General features: G+C 41.9%; 1 protein-coding gene across 4 annotated transcripts in view; it reads right to left on the bottom strand.

Moving 5' to 3' along the window:
• The window catches only part of pdlim5b (PDZ and LIM domain 5b), a 37461-nt gene that overhangs the window by 6837 nt on the left and 14154 nt on the right, over positions 1-16470 (bottom strand). For 2 of the 4 annotated variants that reach the window (XM_085793432.1, XM_085793431.1), the window contains exons 3-7: positions 15050-15201; positions 6397-6430; positions 5527-6050; positions 1711-1865; positions 939-966 (exon numbers count right to left, since the gene is read on the bottom strand). In XM_085793432.1, the coding sequence (XP_085649558.1) occupies positions 939-966; positions 1711-1865; positions 5527-6050; positions 6397-6430; positions 15050-15201 (893 nt within the window). Of the gene's footprint in view, positions 1-938; positions 967-1710; positions 1866-2186; positions 2214-2341; positions 2366-3193; positions 3217-5526; positions 6051-6396; positions 6431-15049; positions 15202-16470 lie in introns of all 4 variants that reach the window. The other 2 variants (XM_085793433.1, XM_085793434.1) reach the window with 2 other exon arrangements.

The following is a 16470-nucleotide window of genomic DNA, read 5'->3' on the forward strand; positions in this document are numbered from 1 at the left end:
TCAAAATGAAATAAATAAAACCCTAGACAAAACAAAGCACAGGTTTGTCTACTGGACATTTAGCACTCGTGCTGAAACGTCATGATGCCAATCTCTCAGCTTGTTGTATTGTTGTCCTACAACTTCTGGGTCCAACTTGTTTGCTCTGATTTTTCCCCATAAGAGAAGATTAGAGGAGAAAAGAAAAGTTGAGAGGTTAAGATAGGAGAATGAAAGTTAAAGTAAGTAAATGAAGGAAAAATAGCAAGTCACAGGAAAACCACAGTCGGGAGATAAATATAAAGATAGACTTTCCTTTTGCAGATGTGTTAAATTATGAACTCAGGCAGATGTGTAATATCTGTTCTATCTAACTTTAGGATCAGGACACTGAATAAAATCTCACTAACAGAAGGAGAACAGGAATCTCCTCCTGGCAGGGCTGCCATTACCCGCAATACCACTTAATTACCCACAGTTTCCAGTGAGTGACACACTGATTGGTTGTGTATCTGGTACGGAGGGCAGACTGTGCTTACTGCAGAGTAAAATCGACTTAAGACTGAGAAGTGCAGCAGCCATTACGGCCCTGTGCTGAATCTATGGCTGTCTCCACTCAACCATCTTCCTCTGAGAGCTCGCAGTGCGGTCTCTCCAAATTTAGCCTTAAATTGAGCGTGACGCTGAGCGACCATAAGATAAAGAAATCAGGACTTAGCTCTGAATCACAGGCTGATAGACGTGATTACAGCAGTACTTTGAGAGCCAATTCTGAATTTGAAACCTCTATAATCAAGAAATTATTATAACTGTGACAACGCCATTGCTAAAACAGATGCATTACATACAGCACTTTAAAAAAGTATTTACTGTACAGATAGAAGAGAAAGGCAGATAGGGAGGACGAACACTAACGGCCATACACCAAAATTGATGTTAAAAAAACAGCAACTACTTACTTCTTTCCACTGTTCTCTGGAAGTTGATCTGCAACAATAAAGGGAAAAAACACCAATCAAAATAAAGTAAATAACAATAAATGGCTAGTGAAGATACAGGCAGACACTCTTGTAAGAAACAATGCTGCTGCTGGTTGATGTTGTATCTCTGCTCTGACTTATTCTATGATCATCATGCCATTGTAACAGTGAAACACACTGAATATTCATCAAAATGTTTAAAGCCCATCACATATTCCACACAGGCCTGGGAACATCGTTTGACTACACAGAGGAGGACAAGGCAAATATCTCATCTTACTTCACTCTAATTAGTGAGTTACTGTAAATGTCACTGTGCATCAGTTGAATAGATCCAACCCTGAGGAATGGAGGACGGCCCAAAGCCACAGCCTTCTCATGTAACCATCAATGACTCTTACAGTCAACACAGTAATGTGAAAAATAAATTAAATCAAATGGTGATGAAAGCTTTCTTTTATTATTTAAAGGAACTATGAAATCACTATAATCTACAGAGGCAAGTGGGTTTTGATAAATGAAATATGATAATAAAGCAGGGAAGCAATAAAAGTCAGTTAGACTGACCGTCTTTGGATAAATATTTTAAGTGCTCTGGTGCTTAGTGACATAAATAATCTAAACTCAGCTGAAGGCTGAGTTTACAGTAGCCTGCTTCGACACTTCAACAAAAGTAATGAGTCTCAGTAGAATTAAGCTTCAATCATCAACCTGCCTAAGACAATCTGAGGACGTTGAGGTTGGTACGCACCATTTTCAGTGCCGGTGAGCTGGGCTAGGATACGGAAGGAGCGGGACTGGGAGGTGCCCGTTCTTGGATGCCAATCCTCCGTGTCCTCAATCAGACGCTTCTTGCTGGCATCGCTCAGCGGGGGTGCGTGATTCTCAGGCTCCACAACAAGTTTCCTGGAAAATCAGATCAACAACTTAATGACTACAATACAGACACGGAAAGCAACTGTAACTTGGACATACAGCCGAAAGTACAAGTACGCTGTTGCCAGAACAACCGTTAAAACAAGTATTACATGGTTAAATATTAACTTTTCTGGTCCACCCATACCATAGAATAGCAATGTTGCTGTTAACACACACAAAGAAACAGCAGTCATAGCAACCAACACACACGCAGTAGGTGAGTCAGAAGTGCTCCACATTCAATCAAGGTGCAGCTTGTAGATACAAGTTTGGGACCATGACCTAACAGCTGTTAGGTCTCACAATTACCTCCTTGGTCTAGGTGGAGGTGGAGTTCTGCAGGCGAGCAATGAGAGGGCAGTGAGGAAAAATGCACATAGGCAGAAATAAGTTTACATAAGTCACATTAAGTGCTGAGCACTCTTTACATAAGAAAGCTGCTCCGACCTATACTTACTACTTACTTAAAACTTCTCTGAGGCTCATTACTATCAAGGAAAACCACAGTCAGATAACTAAATTAAAATGCAGACGTGTCAAAGGGTGTCCATTAATCTAGATTCACCATACTAAGAGTGAAATTCATATCCACTTGCATATACACCAGTGAGTGTTTGAGGCATGACAGTGGCAGTGACCAAATCTCACCACAAGATGGGAGTAATGTGCTTTTAAAAATGGGATGATCGTCTCTTCTTCCCAGTATGATTTGATGCTTCACTAGAATGCAATAATATTTTTGTTAAGTGTTTACATGCACCGTTTAGTTCAAGTGCAGCTTCAAACTGTGGGTCAAATAAATGTCAGAAGTGTGCGTGTATTTATTTGTGTGCATATGTGTCAGGTGAGTGGAGGTGAAAGATGATCAAAGACAGCATGAGTCAGGCTATTCTTAACCAAAGCAGAATATACTGTACTTGGCAGTGATTTAAATGGCCTTGAGTAAACATGCTGACACCAGTAGCAGACGGAGCCAGACAAATGTGGAGTGTGTTGACAGGCCTGGCTGCTGTGAGTGTAAATACATTAGCGAACACAGAGCTTGAGGCCACTGAGATGAAAATGAACAGACAATACTAGCTGACGCCCCCTCAACTCGGTGCCCTATGGTGTCACAGAGATGGATAATTTAAAGTTTATTTGACCCTTTAAATGAGCATGTACCGTAAGTGGATTAGCCCGAATGTAAGGTTTGTGAGGGTTAGCTCAGAGAGGTGCAAGCGTGCCTTTGGTAATCATAAACCAGGGACATGTGAAGGCTGTAATCACATTCCATGTGGTTAGAGAGACACTATATTATCATTCGCAGCACTAACTTGATGTCTGCCTCTTCTTCCTCCTGTTGCAAAGAAAAGGTAAATGGAAAAGAACTGAAGTCATGAAGAGACCAGGAGCAGACCAGTTGGAAAAAGAAAAAGAGCGCAATCACAACACATGCCCTTCAACTGAAAGGCCCTTCTGAGAGAATGTGCAGAAAACCACAAAAACCACACAAACAAAGCATGCAGGACAGGAAACAAACACACACATGCAGCAACAAATACAACGCGCACCATGAAAAGGTGACAGGTTTCAGGCGACAGAAAGACTCAATAGATAACAACAATTTCATGCCTGACTACAACACCAAATCTGTTCTATTTCTTGCAGATTATCTGGCCAAATAAGGAATTTACTGTCATGTATTTCACATTTTCCAGAAGATAATCTCACTACTGTTTACTTTGTACCTTTGTATAAAACACAGACACAGGTGGGTTTTATAAGTGTGAAGGGGTCCAAGAAGCTTTGCTCACTTTAAGCTAATAAAAACAGATCTCCGTGACCTATTTTTTCAGGTGACAGAGAAAAAGAAGTGGCAAAGCACTTAAATCCAGCTCAGTCTACTGTTACCCAACCAGTGAGCCAAAACCCTGCTGATGAAGCCCAGTCGAGTCAAACTTAGCTCTGTCCCCTGGTCGCTGGAGGAACAGAGCTGCCAGGATCCTGGCTAATTAGAAACAAGTGTTACTGCCTGTTGGGCAGACTGTGTGTTTGGCACAGTTGCCAACCCAACTGTCAATTAATGATAGGCAGAGGCGGTAGCATCAGTTAGCATGTTGTCTAGACTGTGCTCCCTTTTCAGTAGCCCTATGAAAGATCCAAACAAGCTGTGCGGTATGGCTTGGATTTTCCTTATATGCAGCTGTGTGAAAACTTGATGGTAACGGACTGTTCCAGTGTTAGCTTTTGAAATGAGAGGCATATTTTGCGGTTAAAATTGGGCACTGAGTAATATAGGAAAATTAGAAGGGAGTATTTGATTTTCTGTGATCCATGTACATTCTTTCAGATAACGCAAAAATGTCAACTAATCTGTGGTCTCTGTGGACTACAGCACCTTCTGGCCCTGCAGACTATAAGCACACAAAGTAGGTGCATTACCAAGTCACTCCATCACATTTCAGACTAACACCAACATAGTGAGGTCATACACATGGTTCAGAAAGTATTCAGACGCCTGAACTACTATTTTTACTCATCAATCTACAGTCAACACCTAATGACAAAAGTAAAAACGTGATTTTAGAGATTTTTGGAAATCTGAAATCCCTGTATTCAGACTGCTCGTTGAGGCACACATTGAACTCTCTGTAGACCTCCGTAGATAATAAAATTGTGGTGAGGCACAGATCCAGGCAAAGTGTACAAAGCCATTTCTAAAGCCTCAATAATTGTAAAATGGAAGACGTTTGGAGTTAGTTGTCTGGCCTAACTGAGTAACTGGGAGAGAGAAACCTCAGTCAGTAAGGTGACCGAGAACCCAACTGTCACTCTGAAGGTCTTCTGCAGAGATGCGAGAACCTGCCAGAAGAACGACAATCTCAGCAGCACTTCATCAATCTGGCCTCTGGACAGAAGCCACTTGGTGTAAAAGGCATATGACCGATCGCCAAACAGCATTTAAATGACTGGAGAAAGCATGGGGGAAAATATTCTATGGTCTGATGAGACACAAATGTAAGTTTTTGAGCAGAGACACAGTTTGGCAAACACCAGGCACCTGACTAATACCATCCAGTATCATGATGTTGGGAGGGGGCTCTCAGGAGCAAGGACGGGGAGACGGGTCAACCTTGTCAGTACTGTCTGCAGCACCTGGGATTCGGGTCACGCTTCTGATCCTTTCAGCACAACAATGACCTGAAGCACGCAGCCGTGACAGTGCTGGAGCAGCTTCTGGACACGTCTCTGACTGTCATCGAGTGGCCCTGCCAAAACCCTGACTTGAACCCCAGAAAGCATCTGTGGAAGGAAGTTCACAGGCGCTTCCCATCCAGGAGCTTGGGAGGACCTGCCAGGGAGAATCCTGCCCGAATCCCAGTGTACAAAGGTTGTAGAAAACTTGAAACTATAACTGCTACCAAAGGGACTTATAAAAATACAGAAAACTTAGATAAACAAGAGATATAAACTTCTGATTTCAATAAATATGCTAAAGTTATGGGTCACTGAGTGCAGATTGATCAGTAAACACAACAGAGAGCAAAAGGAAGGGGTTTCTGAAGCCACTGTGCAGACCAGACTTCAACTTTACTCTTCAGATATAAAAAAGGGACATTTGAGGATAAAACACTTTTTTAAACTGCATTTAATGAATGGTACCTACCCATTGAAGTTCTCCGACAAGCCCTGGCTCTCCAAAAGGCCACGTCTCTGCCCCATAGCAACCTCACAAGCGTTGGCATTAGAGTAGAGGTTGATAGGTGTGTTATAGACGGAGGACTGTGGGACATTGGGATTGGAGGAGGGGGCTGTCACTCTGGCTGGGGAGGAGGAGTTAGACGAGGATGAGGAGGCAGATGGGGAGGTGAAGGCGGAGCGGACAGGGCTGGGCCTGGAAATTGAGTTGGCTGAAGCGGACTCTGGTGCAGGGAGGTTGGACCTCAGCGGAAACGGAGGCTGTGGCGGCTGAGAAGGGGCAGCTGGCGTGAAAGCAGATGATTCAGAGGGAATGGAGGCAACTTTGGGAGCAGCTGGGGAAGAGGAAGCCGTAACCACGCCACCGCTCCCCCCGAATGGCCGAGCTGTCTTGTTGTACAGAGGGTTGGGCTGACTCGACGGCTTGGTGTATGTGCTGCTTGGGGCAGGGTGAGTGATTGGGACAGGCTTAATGATTTCTTGAGGTTCGTCCTGGATAAAAGGTGAAGACACACAACATGCACACACGGCAAATCCACAATAAACTCATGCGTGTAAACCAGCATTCGCAAAAGCACTGCACAAAAAAATCACATCAAAATCAACAGTGTTCTCACACGGCTGCATGGATGAAAGTCATGCCAGTGCCATCCAAGTTTAAGAGGTGCCGTAAAAATGTGGCCTCTTAGTTCTGCATGCCAAGCCAATTTGTGTTCTGACATATTCTCAGAAGGGCAAAATGAGCATGCTAACCTATAACACAATTTATTTTTATATTCAAATAACAAATGGAATTCATATGAATTTTAGTAAATGCAATGAATATTTTAATTCATACCTTAGGCACTGCATCTTGAGGGACACTGGAGGGTCTGTAAAGACAGAGAGAGAATTATTACATCACTGTTCACAAAAGACATCCAAATTTTACAATCAACGCTGTAAACCCTGTGTAATTGAGCTGCATGGAAAATTCAAGTTTGTGTATGTAAAGAAAAGATTGTATTTTCCACACATGCACAAACTACTCATGTAGATTTATTACAGAAGTTTATAAAGAGTTGATTTACAATCGCATACTTCATTTGTGAACATTACTTTACAAGCTCAAAATCTTGTTGTGCCTAATTTGAGGACACAGAGGATTAGATTACATTGTGTTGGTGCTTGGTTTTACAAACCCTAATCAGACCTATTATCTGCACTGGAGAGAGAATTATCCAAGCACAACTGCACACACTGTAAATAAACACAACTAAGCAACCACTTAAAAAACTGAAAGGTATTTAATATAATGAAGACTGAAGACTTTCTATTCATGAGCCGAGTTAACATTTCATCTGTTTCTTGTCAGAGACATGTCAACACATCCTTCAAATGGAGAATGTAATTGCATTACTGTGTGATAATAATGAAGCTTTGATTTTTTAAATGAAAATAAACGAACCAATGAAAGGCACCTAAATGTTTCCAGTGATGGATTATCTATCTCAAGGTTCAAGTTCTGCAAATGGACTTTTATTGCACTGAATAAATGGAAATGAAATAAATGGAAACAAATGCCAGCCAGGAAAGCAGAAAAATACTCTGGAGCTGGTTAAACAATAATTATATGTAATTTGTAGTTAAGGTGCTAAAATATGCAAAACCACCAGTATGTGCGAACACACACTGTACTTCAGGGTGTGTGTTCATACAGTATGCAGGGGTGGTGTTGAAGTGTGGTGTGTGTCTGATTTACACTTATGATTCAAGCAGCTGCCACAGTTTTAGCACCGATGGGGCAAGGAGGGTGGTCTGTGTATCTCCTCTTGATATCCTAGTTAGAAACCTGCAAACCCTCCACCCACTTTTTGTTTCATTCCTATGATACTCTTTTTTTTACTCTTAATTTAAATTTTAAAAAGTACACACCAGCATGTATTGTGTATTAATACATGTTAATACCACCTGCCCTTCATGCCTAACAAGACACTTGTAAGTCTCTCTCATGAAGCTTAAATAACTTAAAATGACTGTTAGTGAAGCATTAAATCAGATTCAGACAGATGCCTTTCCAAACAATGTGCCCTATATTTAGACCTGACACTCAGACAATGTGTCCCTTATTCCTCATAAAAACAAAATACAAAAAAAAAAGAAAAGATACAGACAGTGAGTCAGCAAAGCTGGTTCCGGACCATGAGCTACGGTATGTCCGCTGCCGTCTCTCCTTTCTCTGCCATATTAGGAAAACAGTCAACAAACTCTCACGCATTTCCTCTACCGACTGAGCCTGGCATTGGGTTATGACAGAGCCCCACCCTCCGACCAGATGTTGATGTCATCCATGCCCATGCCTTCATTTACAGTTTCCACATAGCAGTTAATATACAGTATGCTTTTTTTCCAGTGTACTCGTGCTATTGGATTTGCTTATGGAGAAACACCACGCCGCGCCAAGGACAACAGCAAAAGGTCTAAAGATCAGACAGCACATTCCATTACAAATAGGACCCGGTCTACAATGAGGCAGTGTGTATCTGCCATCAGTGGCCCGGAGAGCGGCAGCTGGGTGGAGTCTCTCTCTATCTGACTTTTCCCAGAGCAAACAGAAAAAAAAACACACTTGTTAAGGTGATCCTCCGAACATCTGCTCTGCTCTGCTCTGGGCCTAGCTGGACCTACTATTATTCTGCTATTACAAAGACAAAAAACACTGGGTGAGTGTGTGGGCGCACGTCCATGTATTTGCTTCCTGGTGTCCAAGTGTACATGTTGGTTAATCTGCGTGTAACTGGATAGTATCATGACGGCAGCTGGACTACAGTTCCCAGGCCTGTCGTGCTCGGTAGTGTGCGAACTATCTGTGTCGTTCTAATTTTTTTGTGCTGACCTCTGCCACATTCTCTATAACTCATTTTTTTGTCTTCGAACTAACATGAAATTGGAGATACACGTTGAAAAACTTGGACTATGCCTTCGGTTGTCTTAATCAAAACTGCATGACAGTATTGGTTCTATTTTCAGGGTTTGGGAAAATACTAGATACAGCAAATTCATATGATTTTTGCAAACAAAACCTTCTTGATAAACAAAGTGTAATAACGCATTAACCTTCATCTGGTGTATCTGACTGCTTGTGCTACTGTGTGTATTCACAAGAGAAATCTCAGCCCTCTAGAAAACCTCGTCCTGATTTCCCTCAGCCTCAAACATCAGCTCGTCTGAGACCAACTAATCTAATCAGTTTTGTTTCATTTAATTACAGATGCAGATATCTACAAGGTTCATTTAAGGACCAAGTTTAGACTCTGTACCTAAATAAAATAAACATGTGAAAGACATAAATAAATATCACATTAGGTCGACAGAAAAATTACTTGGATGAAAAAAAAGCTGTTGAGTGTGGTTTTCATCGACATAGACTTCTCTGTGCACCCGCTCTGTCTCTTTCACACACACATATACACACACACACAAAGACACACACAGTCCCCGAATAAGAGAATGAGGGGGCTAGCGGGAGCAATACGCCTGAGGGCAAAGCAGACTGACGCATTTCCACCCTGCCTCTGTCTCTTTGAGGGCCAAGAGAAACAATCTGGCATGTGGCATTTGACTGAGTGATGGAGCTGCTAATAGACACAGCTTTCTCACCACACACACACACAGACACACACATGCCGTACCAGCTTACAGACTCACAAAACCGTTTGTTTTTTTTTTAACATGTAGGGCAAAGTCCTCAAATAAGTGTAGCCTTTCATTTTCCCTGTGCTGTTTTCACTTCTGTTTCACACACGGTCCCTGGAGATGAAAACTGCAGACTTTAATGATCTCCTGCAATAACCATCTGACTCCAAGCATCTGTCTCTGTCTTTTGCTCTGTCCTCCGGTTTCAGCTTTGTTTACTCATATCAAAGCAGACGGAGCTGGGCACTGATACGTGGGAGGATGAATTCATACCTCCTATTAATGTCACGCACAGTCTACATTACTCCAAAGCGCTGCTGAGCAGGCTCTCTGCCCTCCTATAGTCAACTTGTGTGATAACTGTTAAAACTCAGCGGGAGACCTGGCAAACACCATCTGTTTTCTGAGATTTACCACTGCATGAAAATTTGAGAAAACGCATGCAGGAGAAAGAAAACAAAGAGAGAGAAAAAAAACATAGGAAAGCAAAACAAAAACTCCAACAGAGGGATGTGGAATTAGAGGGCTTGGAAAATAACTCCTTACTTTTTCCTGCTTTTCTGTTTTCCTGTGCAACCATCCTATCTGCTCAGTGGCAAAACTCACAGCTTGTGTCTGGCACATGGCCTCTCCCATCTCTTCACACTGCTCCCTCATATTTACCGAGAGCGAGCGAGCGAGCGAGCGAGCGAGCGAGCACCTTGGAGGAGGGAGCTTCGACGTTTCGTTGAAAAGAGAGTGAGAAGATAAGGTTTTAAAAGAGCGTCAGAAATGTGACTGCTATCTCTAGAGTTAAACTGTGCTAGCATGCTAACACCGGGCAACTATGTTGCTGCTGACAGTTGCCTGGATACTTGACTAACGTGGTTAGTGTCCATGTCTGCTGTGTCTCCACACGTGTCGAGTGAGAACCCCGTGCTCTTGCCCATATCAGCAGTCACATGCGCTGGAGTGATGGAGGGCATTCATACCATTCATCTCCATGTGCCTTGCCGTGCCCTTCTCTGTACAGCACTTCTCAGAGAGTAATAACTCTGCTCAAGTGTGCTTGTCCTGCCAAGTAAATTGTAGAATAAAATGTGAACCACAGAACCGGACAAAAGACGTACAGAGTCACAGAAGCTCGGTGGATACAAGAAATGTGCAAGAATTAAGCGAGTACTTCTCAAGGGTTAGATTTCTGGACACTGCATCTACGATAGAATAAACTGCAATTCTAGTTAATGTATCTTTTAATGCACGTCCAATGAATGTAATAACCCCTCATCCTTTTTTACTTTTCTTCCGACCACCACACCACATCTGGCTGAGGCAGCCAGAAGTCAGCGGGGGCTCTGGGCTGCATTGGATTGTCCTCTACTTCACCCTGTTACAACCATAGCATAAGACTGGTTGGGTGTACATTCACCATGGATGAGAGTATCTGTAGGTTTAACCCACAGCTCCCTCCGCTGATTTCTGTTTAACTACAGTAAGTGGCCTGTGGGCAGAAAAAAACATCTGTATCATATACTGTACTGTAGCTACAGCACCGACTGTGTGTGGGACAGTAAAACAGGTATATTTAAAAACAACGCTGTAATTTCAGTTAATCAAATCTTAATTTTAAAAAAAAGGGAGATGATGTAATCAAGAGATGACGAGTGTGATTGGGTATTGATGCACAGGTATGTAACACATACCCACACATGCACAAACGCAGACACTCACACACAAACACACTCTTTCTGTGGGATCTGACAAAAATTATTGCAAAAAACATCAGGATATGGTCAGATTGCAGACCTCTCCGTGTTGATCAGTATTATCTTTGAGGTTTTGGAACCAGGTGCAGCCAGCCACAACCTCTGGGGAGCGGTGTTTCATTGCGCTGTGCTGCATATTTCAATGACAATAAATAAACATCAATTATCATACTTTCCTACGGCTACTTCCCACAGCTGCCTGGTGACTGTTAACTGCTCAGCAACAAGCTTTCCATGGTGGCAGAACATAAAGTACCCATAAAAATTGACTGATAGCTGCTGACCATATCAGCTGCAAGTATATATATTCAAACAGATGGATAATTACAAAACATGAAAATATCATTATTAAAGATTAGAATTCAGAGAAAAGCCTGTTCCTCACAATGTAAAAGAGTTTAGTCGTCATTTTTGAAGTGAAACTCGCTCTCGGACTGAAACTTCAGCAAAACTAGCTGAAGATAGAGACTAAACAAGCTGTCCCTTGCACAAATGAGCATGGTGGTGAAACTTAAGCCGTAAATAAGAGCCAATATAAAAGACCGGATCCACCACATAAACAGCCTGACTACACAAACCTGAATACTAAATACTTGAGCTCTGGCAGTGATATTCTCCCAACGAGTAAACAGACACTGCTTTGACATCTGAGATCCGGAGATCCATCCTGAGACCACAGTCTTGGAAAGGAAAACCTGCTTTCTCCGCTCATCACAAAACACAGAGCAGCAGCAGCAGCCTTTTGCTCATTCAGACCCATCAAGTCAGATCTGTTTTGATTTACTGGAACGACAGGATGACGGGGGAGTCCACTGTCTCTCTGATGAAAACATGTTCCCTCACCTAGCAACGGGGACATAACATAATGGCATCAGTGACTGTCAAGGTCCTTTTGGCAAGACAATATAGAAAAGTAAAATGAACTCAGTGGTATGTGTTTTTTGGTCCAAAACATTTCCAGCTACTGAACTAAACAATGGACGGCAGTAAATGTATACTATTTCCATTTTATGCTCACTAGTGAATGTACAACTATAATGCAGGGTGTTATCTTTCTTGGAGCGTTTGCAGTTTAACGATTGTGATTCCTGCTTAAATAAACTATAGCCACCATTCATTATCTAAACCCTGATAGTGAGATCAGTGAATGTGGGTGAACCTCATACTGCCCACAGGTGATCTTTTCAGATACTTTCTACATAGGGGGTAAATGTCACTGGATAAGGGCGTAGTACAATATCAACAACAACCCGCTCTCAGAAATAACAACAAAAGCAAAGCAAACTGCAATCATATATCATTTTAACGAGGAGACCTTTGTTGTTCGGTGGGTGATTTTAGTTGTAGTTTACATGTGCTATGAGACCAGAATGTTTGATGTTTCATTGTGCATCCATTACCCACAGTAGATTACATGCAGCTGTGGGACAACGCTATTTTAGGACTATTTTCCCACGATTGAAGCACAGAGGCTCCCCCCTCCTTTGATGTGGTGATGGAATGACAGGACATGCAAACCAAGCTTTGAGTTTCTGTCAACATGTTTTACAGTTTGGAAAGGGTGCGTGCTTCGCCTCCATTTGTTTGTGTCTGACACTAAAGCTACTCTTCCTTGCACTTGGCTGCAGAGAATGCAATGCAATTTGTGTGTGTGTGTGTGTGTGTGTGTCTGTGGTAAACAGCTCAGCAAGAATTCACAAGATCAATGTTTGTAACATTTGTGTTTATCCATTTCCTTCAAAATAAAATAAAACAGTCACTCGTCAAAACAATGTCTGAGCTCTGTAAACTGATCTTGGAAATTCCAGTCAAGGTGTCCACATAAGTGAAACTATTCTGCCTTCCTGTAGATGAACTATAAAAGTTGTTCAGGGCGTTTACTAATTGAAACCTTTCCTTGGAGGACAAATATAATGTCAACCTCTGTTGGATCCCTGTTTTATTTTCTTTGAAGTATATATTAAGGAAAGGGGGGCTTTAAGTCTCATATAAGACGCTGCTAATATTGCAGTAGGAGCTAAATACACTCAAGGCCTCTAAAATAACAGGGCCTTCCCTCTGCTGATGTCTGGAGCAGAGGAGCAGCTGATGCCGAAGCCTGTTCTGATGACTTCAACAGATTCTGTGCCCGACACTACACAGCCAGGAAGAACATATGTAAACCATTAATTAAAAACTTCACTGTAAAAACACAGAGATGGGATGGTCCTTCATTTCTTCCATGTGCACTGGGTAGCAGAAACGTACAGTATATGGTGCTTTTCTAATGAGGTATTTAAGCCTACATATTTAAACACGTACTTCCTGGAGATCCAAAGGCAGGATTTCCGATCTTGAAATCACAGTTTAACTCGAACTTAACCGTCAACGCAGATCTGCACTAAATGTGTTCAATAAAAGTCTCGAAAATGTCATTGCTTTGTCTTAAAAAGAACTTTTCATAACACAAAGTAATGTATCAAGGCAACATCATATTTTATAACAAGTCAAGTCTGATTATAATACAGATCAGATCACATAGGATCTGATGTAAGAAACAACAAGCCTAATCTCATCTTTTCAACATTTCCAAACTCCCTGCAGGACCTCGGGGCCACAGCATCTGTGGTGGCAGAACACGGACCTGTTTTAAATTAGCACGACAGAAGCTCATCTGTTTCAAATGACGAAAAGGCAAATTGAAGGCAGCACAAATAAACCAAATATGGCAATGGAGCTTCCTATTGCTGCACAAATATCTTTTTGTTTGTCGCGTTGCTATCCTGCGAAAATTACCTTAAAATACACAAATGCACATTGTACAATAGGCTTGGGCGATAGGACGAATGTATCGCCAATCGACCACCGGCTGAGTCCGTCACGGTTGATTTAATTTTTGGCGATTGTCTGGGCGATTTTTTTTGCATTTTATTTCGCCAAATTAATGGTCTGGCTCCACAGAATTCAACTCTAATTTACATGGAGCACAATTCAAAGCATGCGTAAATTGGATCTGGCAGCTATGTAATATGTAGCCTATGTTATTCACACTGATTTCCGACGAGTCTGAATTATTTTTAGAAGAGCGTTATGGCTGTAATGTTTTATGATATTCACTGTGCCCTTATTTTGAAATCCTTGTACCGGGGGTTACTGTTACCAAGGATACTGAAATAAAAGTAGCGAAGCTCCGGACAGAGTTGCGGTGATTGTATCCACGTTATGAAAACACATGTGTCGATCACAACAACGGATTATCAAGCTGATTATCCATACGAAAGGTAGGCTGCCGGTTCTCACGGCCCGGACTTTTTGAGGGTGTGTGAGTGTGTGTGTGTGTGTGTGTGTGTGTGTGTGTGTGTGTGTGTGTGTGTGTGTGTGTGTGTGTGTGTGTGTGTGTGTGTGTGTATGTGTGTGTATGTGTGTGTATGTGCGGCGAGCGGACCCGTCTTATAGAGACACGCGTCTATGGGACAGGCTTATAACAAATCTTATGCTCAGCAAAGATGGAAAATATATAGTCTAATATAATAAAATGGTTCTGTTGTTTGGATACTTTGGATCCAGAGTAGCATTCATTTACAAGTCAGCACCAATTAAACTACTTTTAAATAGCCTAAACGTAAACATTAACTCGGGTCAGGTCGGAGTCGGACCACAGGCTTCTTTTTTTCTTTCTTCCTCACAGGAGAAATAAGGTGTGCGCTGCGCTGCGCTCACCTCGCTTCTCTCTGAGCGTCGGTGCTCTGGTTGTGACTGATCTGCTGCCTTGAATCCGCCCTTTATACGTGCGCGTTCACAAATTCACAGCAATTCTGTTGAAATTATTTATCTATCACCTGCGCTCTACACACGTGTCATAACGGACGAATATATCGTCAACCGCCGATTTAAAGGGGTACGGTGGCCGATTGGAATTTTTTTACCTATCGCCCAAGCCTATTGTACAAACTCCTTAAGTAGGCTTAAATACACACAGGTACTGTAGGCATATCAAGAAAGTCAACAATTCATTCTGTTGTCGAGCTAGAGAAGTCAAAGACTATATTGTAATAATTGTAGACAGTGTGCGTTCATGTGTGCAGCTGTTACCTCTGTAGGGTGAGGCTGAGGTTGCCTGTGCAGGCCTTTATCTTGTTCTGGGCTTCTAGGTGATTCATGCTCTCTGTGGAAATGCCATTAATGGAAAGAATGATGTCCCCGACACTCATGTTGGCTTGGATTGCCTTGCCTCCATCAGTCAGCTGCAATTAGAAATATATTAAATTCATTAAAGAGATAAGCAAACATCTGTTCCAACCCCATGAGAGTACTCACACAGACTTTTGCTAAACACACTCTGCCTCTTGGTACAGGAAGATTAATTCATTTTTAAACATTTCAACATTTTCAGATTTTACATTTGAAACATCAGGGTTTTACGTTGCTCTGCAGTTTATGCAGTTTTTAGAGATGAATGAGAGAGGATTCTCAGTAGTGTGTACTATGGAGCTGGTATTTTTCTTGTAATCAGAAAGCATAGCGCTCTCCTTTCCGTTTCCTGTCTTATGTAACCTTTGCCAGATAAGATAGGCATCTCTTTCTCTTCACAATATCCATGGGACTGGATTCTACATCCACCAAAACAATCTGCCCATTAAAAAAAAAGGCCAAAACATTCCCACAATGATGACTCACTAACAAATGACCACTGACCACAAATCAAAACCACATGATTTTCCAAAGTTTGAATTTTAATCACGGAAACATGGAATTTGTGCTTCATATTTCACTTTGAATTATATTATGCATGGGGATAGGTGTAACTCTGAAAAATTAAGAAATACTTTGCAAGTTAATCAAAAATGAAATAGTAGAAATGAACTGTATAATTTATATGCTGTATAAGGGACTTTGAAAGAGCATCGCTTCCAATGAGCACAGCTTGGAGTTGCGTTTGCCTCTTTCAGCTTTGCACAACTCCATTTGAGAAACTGAAGCCTCTCCTCTTCCCTGCTGACCCACTTGAGCTCTGTCAGAGTAAAAAAGTAGAGACTGGATGTCTGTAAATTTGAATCCTCAGTTCTCCCTTCAGATTTTTGCAGGCCACATCAATTTCGTTTGCTGAGTCTCTTAAGAACATTCAGAGACTTGAAGCCGCTCCAGGTTTTTTTTTTTTTTTTGCCATGTGGTTCATTTGTTATTGTGGTGCTGAAAGGTGCTGGTGCGCAGGTTGTCTGGTCTGAAGTGTTTTTTCTCTCTCCAGTCCTGTCTCAACCACTGAGGTCAGTGAAAACATTTTTCTGACCATATGAGTGAATGTTTTTCTTCAGGTTCTGAGCCTTTCTGTGTTTAGTACATGCTCCGTAAAACTTGCTATTTGCCATAACAAATGGCTAAGTATGGAAAAGATCAATATTTTTAAAATGAGAAGTATAAAACACCAGAGGGGAGTTTGATGGAAGGAAAGGTTGAAAAGCCGACGTGGTGTCTCCCAGGGAGTAAAGCAGGGCTCATGTTCGTCAGCGCTCCAC

This window comes from Trachurus japonicus, chromosome 12, assembly GCF_045865225.1.
Source record: "Trachurus japonicus isolate A0001 chromosome 12, Traja_1.0".
NCBI classification, from domain to species: domain Eukaryota; kingdom Metazoa; phylum Chordata; class Actinopteri; order Carangiformes; family Carangidae; genus Trachurus; species Trachurus japonicus.